The sequence below is a fragment of the Tasmannia lanceolata genome, unplaced genomic scaffold, assembly GCF_043159265.1.
Source record: "Tasmannia lanceolata isolate RefF3 unplaced genomic scaffold, GAP_Taslan_0.1 ptg000037l, whole genome shotgun sequence".
Classification (NCBI taxonomy): Eukaryota; Viridiplantae; Streptophyta; class Magnoliopsida; order Canellales; family Winteraceae; genus Tasmannia; species Tasmannia lanceolata.
This window is the reverse complement of record NW_027518714.1, coordinates 19,329,386-19,339,148: the sequence shown is the minus strand read 5'-3', so window position 1 is coordinate 19,339,148 and position 9,763 is coordinate 19,329,386. Positions and strand designations below refer to the sequence as shown.

Below are 9,763 nucleotides of genomic sequence, written 5' to 3'. Positions count from 1 at the left end.
TTCATTATAAGGAGGAACAGGCGTATCATCTGGCATCAATTTTGCAATACCCATAGACACAGTCGTCCGAACTGTCCCTTACCTAATTGTGTATGGAACATCTCTTAGCAACAGGTATTGATTGCATCCCATCATTTGGGCCTCATGCATCAACTTCTCCTTTTATTTCATCTACTTTTTAAAGTTCTACACTAAGATTAAGATCATAATACTTCCGCTTATGTGACTACTGTAAAAAAACAGAGATATAATGTTGAGTGTGTGAAAGCTATAGAAGAAGAGCAATGAAGCTTGTAGTAGTGATTCCCACAAGAGCTCTAGAAATTATAATGATTTGACAAAGCTTTGGTAGAATTGTATTTTAAACATAAAATCATTTCAACTAAATCCTTAAAGAGTGACCATACCTTGATAAGTCATCTTTTTTAATTTAAAGTATTTGGCAATCAATCCTTCTTTTTTTTTTCTGATGGGATAAGTTTAAGGAATTGTTTGGAAAGGAAAAATATTTCCAAAATTTCCAACTTTGATTACGCGTGAGAAAAGATAACTCAGGTTCTTGCTTTCCCTCTCCCACACCACACTCCACGCCTCTCTTCTTTCTATTACTTGATAAGGTAATGGGTTGACTCCAAGACCTGCTTCTATTCCATGGAAATATTTTTTCTTTAATTGTTGTCAATGGTCCCACCACGAGACTTACAAATTGACTCCAAGCCCTGCTGCCGTTTGTCTCAAACCTTTTGTTGTCAATGGTCCCACCACGAGACTTACAAATTGACTCCAACTCCTGCTGCCGTGTGTCTCAAACCTAGACCTGGCAATCGGACGGGCCGGGTTTGACCTGGCCCGTACGGGTCCGGGTAAAATGACTCAGAAAATTTTACGGGTCACTAAGCTTGGATCCGGATTTTTAACATAATTTTTTAATTTTATAAAGGGATTTGCTAACCACCTTCTCCAACGCTACCTTCTCCAATTGCATGTGATCATGCGCTGTTAGCCCATTCATGTTGACTTTTTGAGAGTTGTCTTATGTGCAAAAAACAGGAAGTACGATTTGAGCAAAGGTGGCTAGCAATAAATAAAATTCATGCGGTACTAAACTTTATAGAAAAATTACGGCAAAATGGCACCAAAGTAGAAAAAATATGAAAAAAAATACAGAAAAATGTAGCAAAATATGACAATTACAGAAAAAACTACACAGAAAATTAAAAAAATATGACAATTACCGAAAAAAGGGTAAAATAAAACCTTTTTCCACTTCTCCACGGGCACCCGCGGGTCCACCCGGCCCGGCCCAGTTTTGACGGGCCGGGTGGACCCGCGGGTCAATTTCAAACGGGTCACTGATTGGTGACCCAGACCCGTAATTTAAGGGCGGGCCGGGTGGACCCGCGGGTCCAGGTCACTTTTTGCCAGGTCTACTCAAACCTTTCTTTACTCGTTTTAGGTTTTCCTTTTTGTTGGCTACGCCTATTTAAAAGGTATTGGAGTCTGCTATCTTCACCTCCATCCTTCTCTTTAAAGAATGGGTTGGATTTCTCAAATCAAAACCCCAGCTTTTCAGTTGGCTTTAATATTATGCTACTTGGCCATCTTTGTAAGATCGCTAAATGAAGAAGGAAAATGGCTATTGGAGTTCAAAAAGGATCTCATTGACAACAATGACGAGCTTCGAGGATGGAATTCATCCCATCTAACTCCTTGCGATTGGAGAGGGATAAGCTGTATCCACAACTCTAAGGTAACTTCCATCAATCTCCAATCCTTTAATCTGTCAGGCCATTTGTCTTCCACCTTCTGTGAGCTTCGTCTCCTCACAACATTTAACATATCACACAACATGATTTCCGGTCTTGTCCCTAAGAAGCTTGCAAGCTGCAGTAATTTGCAAGTTCTAGACCTTAGCAATAATACGCTTCATGGGGAGATACCGCCCGAGCTTTGTGGTATTCCTTCCCTGAAGAAACTAAACTTTTCTTATAATGACCTTAATGGTAAAATCCCAACGGAGATCGGAAACTTGTCTTCTCTCGAAGTGCTTTCCATTTCTCACAATAATCTCACTGATGTAATTCCTTCATCAGTTAGAATGTTGAAAAAGCTTCGCATTTTCCATGCGGATTGGAACTCTCTCTCGGGTACAATACCTTTTGAAATCAGTGTATGTGATAACCTTGAGGAATTAATATTGGAAAGTAATAGGCTTGAAGGTTTTATTGCTAGGGAGCTTCAAAGGCTTCAGAATCTAACAATTTTAAGACTTTGTTACAATTATCTATCTGGTGAGATTCCTCCCGAGCTTGGGAATTGCAGTAGCTTAGAGTATCTTTACTTGGATAGCAATAGGCTCACCGGAGCCATTCCCATTGAGTTGGCTCAGATTCAGACTCTTCGGTTCCTTTATATCTCTCTCAATCAGCTAACGGGACTCATTCCGAAAGAGTTGTGTCAGATTCAATCTCTTCAGTTTCTCTATCTCGATGGAAACAATCTATCCGGAAAGATACCCCGTGAGCTCGGGAATTGCAGTAGCTTAGAGCTTCTTGACTTGGCTAGCAATAGTCTCACCGAAGCCATTCCAGTTGAGTTGGCTCAGATTCAGACTCTTCATCGGCTCTATCTTGATGGAAACAATCTATCCGGAAAGATACCCCGTGAGCTAGGGAATTGCAGTAGCTTAGAGCTTCTTGACTTGACTGACAATAGGCTCACCGGAGCCATTCCAGTTGAGTTGGCTCAGATTCAGACTCTTCATTGGCTCTATCTTCATGGAAACAATCTATCCGGAAAGATACCCTGTGAGCTCGGGAATTGCAGTAGCTTAGAGTATCTTTACTTGGGTAGCAATAGTCTCACCGGAGCCATTCCAGTTGAGTTGGGTCAGATTCAGACTCTTCAATATCTCTATCTTGATGGAAACAATCTATCGGGAAAGATACCCCGTGAGCTCGGGAATTGCAGTAGCTTAGAGCTTCTTGACTTGGCTAACAATAGTCTCACCGGAGCCATTCCAGTTAAGTTGGGTCAGATTCAGACCCTTCATTATCTCTATCTTGATGGAAACAATCTATCCGGAAAGATACCCTGTGAGCTCGGGAATTGCAGTAGTTTAGAGGATCTTTACTTGGGTAGCAATAGTCTCACCGGAGCCATTCCCGTTGAGTTGGCTCAGATTCAGACTCTTCGGTTCCTTTATATCTCTCTCAATCAGCTAACGGGACTCATTCCGAAAGAGTTGTGTCAGATTCAATCTCTTCAGTTTCTCTATCTCAATGGAAACAATCTATCCGGAAAGATACCCCATGAGCTCGGGAATTGCAGTAGCTTAGAGCTTCTTGACTTGGCTAACAATAATCTCACCGGAGCCATTCCAGTTGAGTTGGGTCAGATTCAGACTCTTTATGTGCTCTATCTTGATGGAAACAATCTATCCGGAAAGATACCCCGTGAGCTCGGGAATTGCAGTAGCTTAGGGTATCTTTTCTTGGGTAGCAATAGTCTCACCGGAGCCATTCCCGTTGAGTTGGCTCAGATTCAGAATCTCCGGTCGCTTGCCCTCTCTCTAAATCAGCTAACAGGAACCATTCCGGAGGAGTTAGGTCAGATTCAGACTCTTCTTCAGCCCGTTCTCTGTGGAGACAATCTATCTGGAAAGATACCCCGTGAGCTCGGGAATTGCAGTAGCTTAGAGTATCTTGACTTGGCTAACAATTGTTTCACCGGAGCCATTCCTGTTGAGTTGAGTCAGATTCTGACTCTTCGTTGGCTCAGTCTCAATGGAAACAATCTATTTGGAAACATACTCCGTGAGCTCGGGAATTGCAGTGGCTTAGAGTATCTTCACTTGGCTTACAATAGTTTCAGTGGAGACATTCCTAAGGAGCTTGGAAAGTTATCCAACTTGAAATGGTTCGATGCTATGTCCAATGAATTGAACGGAATGATTCCAAGAGAATTGGGAAATTGTAGTCGTGCTATCATGATTGATCTTTCTGAAAATCAGCTAATAGGGTTCATTCCCGGAGAGCTGGGTCAGATTCGGACGCTCCAGGTGCTTCATCTTTCCAATAACCTTCTAAAAGGGAGTATCTCACTAGGTTTTGGAGAAATGGTTCCTGGTCTGTCGTTTTTAGATTTTTCTTCGAACTATATAGATGGCATCATACCCTCATCTCTATGCAAAATAAAGAATTTGATTGTTCTTGATTTCTCGAACAATCATTTTTCAGGAGAATTGCCTGATTGTTGGCAAGATTCGCATGAACTGGCGATTATGAACTTTGAAAACAATACTCTATCTGGAAATATTCCTACCTCAATAGGTTCTCTACTTGGTCTCAAATATTTGCAAATGGGTAACAATAATTTTTCTGGAGAACTGCCATTAGACTTAAAAAAGTGTGCGAGCTTGGTATTTGTTGATCTTGGTGGGAATAGATTAAGGGGAAATATACCGACATGGATAGGAGAAAGTCTATCATATCTGGAGGTTCTCCGTTTGCGTTCAAACATGTTTGATGGGAGAATTCCTTCAAAACTATCGTCTCTTACTTTTCTCCATTTATTAGACCTCGCACATAATCATCTCTCGGGAACCATACCACGATGTTTCGGGAATTTCAGCGCCATGGCTGCGACACATAACTCAAGCAACGATTATAGTTTCACATTTAGATTGGAAGCATCTAGATTGGAATACCTACCTCCATTTCAAAGTTACAATGAGCACATTTTGACAGTCACGAAAGGGAGAGAATTATCATATACAAAGACACTTCCACTTATGAAGAGCATTGACCTTTCAAGTAATTGTATAAGTGGAGATATCCCTGAAGAACTAACGGGTCTTTTTGGACTGAAAAGCTTAAACTTATCTGGAAATCGTTTGATTGGAATGATCCCACCAAAGATTAATCGCTTGCTACAGTTGGAATCGCTTGACTTGTCAAGAAACCAGCTCTCTGGTATAATTCCTCCAAGCATCTCTGCTCTAACTTTTTTAAGTTTCTTGAACTTGTCAGAGAACAACTTGTCAGGGAAAATTCCATCCGGGTTCCAGCTCCAAACTCTCGATGACCCATCCATCTATTCAGGCAACCCTGGACTCTGTGGGCCTCCACTCACAAAAAATTGCTCCGACGATGAAATAGGTAAACATCCATTACCTACTGCAGATGATAAAGATGTGTCTGGATTTATGTGGTTTTATGCTGGCATGGCACCGGGATTCGTCGTGGGGCTTTTGGGAGTCGGTGGTATTTTATTGCTGAAAAAGTCTTGGAGATACGCCTACTTCCGATTCTTTGACGACATGAATGATTGGCTGGTTGTGACCGCAACAATAAAGATACGTAGAATCAGAAAGAAGTTGATCGGATAATAGATGCTGAGTGGTGTTGCATGCAGTTTCTACATCGATGCTAAGGTAAAATAATGACCACTACTTTTGGTCTCTGGCTTGTAGCCTGGGGACATCTTGTCTCTGATATGTATTTTGGCAATTATTAATGAAATTTTGTTACCTGTTCAAAAAAAGTATTGCTTTTTAGTTTACTATTTGCAAATGAGGGGAAAAAACTCGGTATCGACCAAAAATTTAGTACGTTTGGCATATTTGTATAATTGTATGAGGTGTAAACATTCATCTGTTCTGTTCTGACCCATTGTGGATTATTCAGAGTCCAAAAGTACCCGAAGGAAAATCCTCGGACGTAAAATTGGGGATGCGATATGACCGCCCCTTTTATTTACATGGCATAGCCATCTCTGGTGTACTACTGATTTACTAACACGGGAAGGATTCAACGGGCTTTGATTGCCACTACCCTAGAGGTGGCTGTCCCATGTAAAAAAAGGGGCTTCTTTTATCATTTCCCTCAAATTGGCATCAAACAAAAGTTACGTTACTACCGAAGAAGATGATGATTACATCGAAGATCTCCATTCTTTTGTTCGAGTAAGCATAAAGAGGTTCCATTGGCCAGAAAATCATGGTCATAACTGCCCTAGAGCAGTTTTGACCAATGAGGGGCCCCTTTCCCTTATTTTTTGCAAGGGCTCCTGTGAGTCTAGCATTCCTCATGTTTGTTATTGTGAAATAGGGAAATGGTACATTCTCCCCCTTTTTCTTCTCCGCCCATCCCCATGTACCGTAAAAAGAGTAGTCATAGTGAAGAAAAGGGAGAGAATATATCATAATAGTAATTAATTCAGGTGTCATGATGTAACTCTTGGAGTTTCTTTCTAACCGGTCTCATTTTCTGCATGACCCAAAACCTATTATTTAGAGACCTCCCTGATCGCAAGTGTATGTCTTCCCAGCAGTATCAATTTTTTTGTGAGACCTCTCAATTGGATCATCCTAACGGCTAACCCTCCGATCCATAGTGTCTATGGATCGGAGGGTTAGTGTCATCCTATGTAAATGACTTTCGGGGAACTACCTATTTATGTTGTGACCCGACAGATGAACAGCTCGGATCGTCCGATGCATAGGAGTGTTCCCACCGGGTTTTGGCCCAAGTGGGCCACCTCTTCAAAGATTTTGCAGAAATGTTAGATCGGTGACAACGTAAAAAAGCCTGGCCTGGTCAGACTAAAGGTTAGGGCTGGGTTTTAAAATTTTGGGTTTTATTGATAAAAGCCCAATCCAACCCGACCCGAGATAGTTTATCCGGTTGGGATAGGGTTTTGTAAAAGCGGACCCGCTCGACCTGACCCGAGATAGTTTATACGGGTAGGATAGGGTTTTGTAAAAGCGGACCCGCCCAACCCGAGTTACAAACTTACAAGTTGCAAGTTACTACCCTACTTGAGGGTAGTATAATTAAGTGTAAAATTGGTAAAGAAAAATTAATCTGAGAGTAATTTAACGTGGAAGACCATGGTTTTGGTAATTAAGAAAAAAGGACTGATATCATTACTGCAGTATTTTGATAATGGCACTGTTCACTTGTTTTATACTGCTTTGATTTGATGTTGATAGAGTATTGTATAACAGTGAAAGGCTAAATTTAAAAGTGTAAAACAAAGTGACTCGCGTCATTATCGAAACTAGTTGCAGACCCGTGCAATGCAAGGGGCGACAAAAGACAGAAAGTTATAAAATTATTTTAAAGGAAAAAATACATTCGTTAGGGAAAAAAGAGTGATAGCTCTTATTATATGGGGGAAAAAGTGTGCAATAAGATTCAAAATGAGAAAAAGAGTGATAACTCTTATAAATGTAATATGGGCAAAATAAATGTAAAAGGCGACAGTGATAAAAAAACACAAGTATTCTGAAATAGGATAATTTTCGAATGCACCATGAGTTTCATGAACTTAATAATAGACAAATCAAAGGAGACATTCCATTGCTTGATGCAAATTTTGATAAATATAAGATTGGAAACCCGTGTGACGCACGGGAGAAAAAAAAAATGCTTTAAATTGACGATACATTCATAAAGATCATATGAAACCACCCCTATTTTCAAAAAATCCATTTGATGATACGACGCTCAGGATCTCCAATGGCCGAAAACTCAGATTAATCAGGCAATCATAACATCCAGTGATATTGTCCTTCGCCAAGAAGTGATATATTTGCCCTACTCTTTATCATTGGTGTAAAAAGGAGACAGTAAGTTGTATGAATCTGCAGGGAACCACGGGTTTGACTCGCATGGATAGCTTTAGATATAGATATCTTTCGGCTACTGATATTGGTACTACCATGTTTTAATAATTGAACAAACTCTCTAGTTTAAGGCTCTGTTCTTTGACCCAAGAATTCAGATTAATTTACACCGTGTATACCAACAGATCAATAGTATGAGCACCGGTATTATAAATTTGCCTCCATTGGTACGAAATTTTTTATTAGTCTTTTTTCACCTAAATTTGCCTCCATTGTACCCTTTGAAGGACACGGATAACATCAACCCTTCTTGTCCTTGAAAATGAAAAGACAAAGAAAAGGAGGTCGTGAAAATGCATCATTCATAAGAAAAGAAAAACAATTCAAATCCTTGCCATCTTTATCATCTTAGGGGTAAAATATCAAATCCTTTCCATCTTTATCATCTTAGGGCTGAATGCCTAACACCCCTCATAAGATTGCAAATCTCTATACCTGATGATAAAATACTCCAATCCGATGCACTTGCCCTTGCCCTTGCCCTTTCCCTCCCAAAGAGGAGAATAAGTCATTCATTGCCCAACAAACCCTATCATAATCTTTCATCTTGGAATTTACAAATAGGAAGAAACTTACCGTTGGAAAGATTTCCGGAGGCTTCTCATAAGCCCCTTAGCAGCCATGGTCGACCACCAACACTTGGAACCTGTTATGAACCCCTGGCTAAAAGTCAATTAATTAGCATCAAATGAAGAGAGTAGAGGAGGAAACGTGGACGTGCTTTAGAATCACAAAATGTATTGGTCCTTGTCGAAAAGCTCTTCCTCCTCAATTCCATTCCTACAGAAGAACAGGGGAAAAAGAACCAAAAATCACAACAGAAAAGTGGGAAGGAAAGAAATGGAAAGAGTTGTTAATGGAAATTTAGTGGCGCTGAAGAAAGGAGGCTTTACTGAAAATCGACGCAAGTAAAAAGGGGTAGAGGAGACGTTTCTAAAAATCGATGGATGTTGAATAGACGCAAGGGTCAGGTGTGAAATGGGAATAGGCGCATGATTTATTGATTGAAGGTTTCTGAATGGCTGACTTGGCTGCCATAAAGAAAGGTGTGTGAAACGTATAGAAGGTTTCTGAACGGCTGACTTGGCTGCCATAAAGAAAGGTGTGTGAAATGTAAATAGGTATTAATATTTAGAACCGTCCATAAAGAAAGCTGCATGAAACGTAAATAGGTATTAATATATGGAAACGAATGCTAATATTCTGGCTTCTAAAAATTGCGGGATGGAGGGGCTGACACGTGGCACCACCACAGCTTAGAGGATTCCGCTTTACTGGAACCTGGACACTAAGCTGCTTACTTAATGTTAAGCAGGGTTGAGTTGCAGTTCGCCTCTTTGTATAACAACTGACCACATCTGTAATGAACACAAATCAAACAAAAATGAAAAGAATCAGTAAAAGACAGAGAGATCTCAAAAACGATGAATAATTCGTTGGAACAAAAATCGAGAGAGAGAGAGAGAGAGAAAATCTCCTGGACCAAAAATCGAGAGAGAGAGAGAGAGAGAGAGAGAGAGAGAGAGAGAGAGAAAATCTCCTGTACCAAAAATCTCAAAAACGACGGGGAGCAAACGGTAAATATTGGAAACGTTAGCTGTTAATTGATCTTTCCACACCTTTCGAAGGGTGACGATTGGTTCCAGACGGTTTGCAGAGGGGATGCCAAAAAAGTTGAGACTTCTGAAACGTTGGAATAAAACGGTTTGCAGAGGGAGTGCTACGTGGCACACCCTCAACGTACCACATCCAGCTTTATATAGATAGTATAGATAGTATAGACTAGTGGGACAATCTGTGCAATGCACATGACTAAAAATCAATTTTAGAGATAATTTCAGCCCCATTCACAAAAGTAGACACAAAGCATTGGCTTCCCTAAATTGTCACCCATTGCAGAATTAAATTCAAACGGTAAGAAATAGAGAAAATAACATAAATAAAAGGGCATTTTTTAAAGGGAAATGTTATCAACACTACTGTATTTTGATGAGGGCACTCTTCACATTATTAAAAGTACGGTGTGGCCCGCACCATAGGATGATCCAAACCGTCCATTAGATGGGCCACAGC

At 40.4% G+C, this 9,763-nt stretch overlaps 1 protein-coding gene and 1 long non-coding RNA gene across 2 annotated transcripts; one reads left to right on the top strand and one right to left on the bottom strand.

Annotated features, from left to right (window-relative positions):
- The first annotated feature begins 1,513 nt into the window (after window positions 1–1,513).
- On the top strand, window positions 1,514–5,561 carry LOC143862608 (uncharacterized). The gene has a single exon (XM_077373669.1). It carries the CDS (start codon window positions 1,535–1,537, stop codon window positions 5,387–5,389), a length of 3,855 nt encoding a protein of 1,284 aa, XP_077229784.1. The 5' UTR covers window positions 1,514–1,534; the 3' UTR covers window positions 5,390–5,561.
- Window positions 5,562–7,410: 1,849 nt separating this feature from the next.
- On the bottom strand, window positions 7,411–9,347 carry LOC143862689 (uncharacterized). The gene is made up of 3 exons (XR_013240433.1): window positions 9,237–9,347; window positions 8,992–9,048; window positions 7,411–8,470 (listed from the first exon to the last, which is right to left on the bottom strand). It is a non-coding gene; the product is annotated as an uncharacterized LOC143862689 (long non-coding RNA).
- Window positions 9,348–9,763: the final 416 nt, after the last annotated feature.

What these genes read in the sequence shown, in the direction of transcription:
- LOC143862608 (XM_077373669.1), top strand. Translation starts at nt 1,535, where the DNA reads ATGGGTTGGATTTCTCAAATCAAAACCCCAGCTTTTCAGTTGGCTTTA.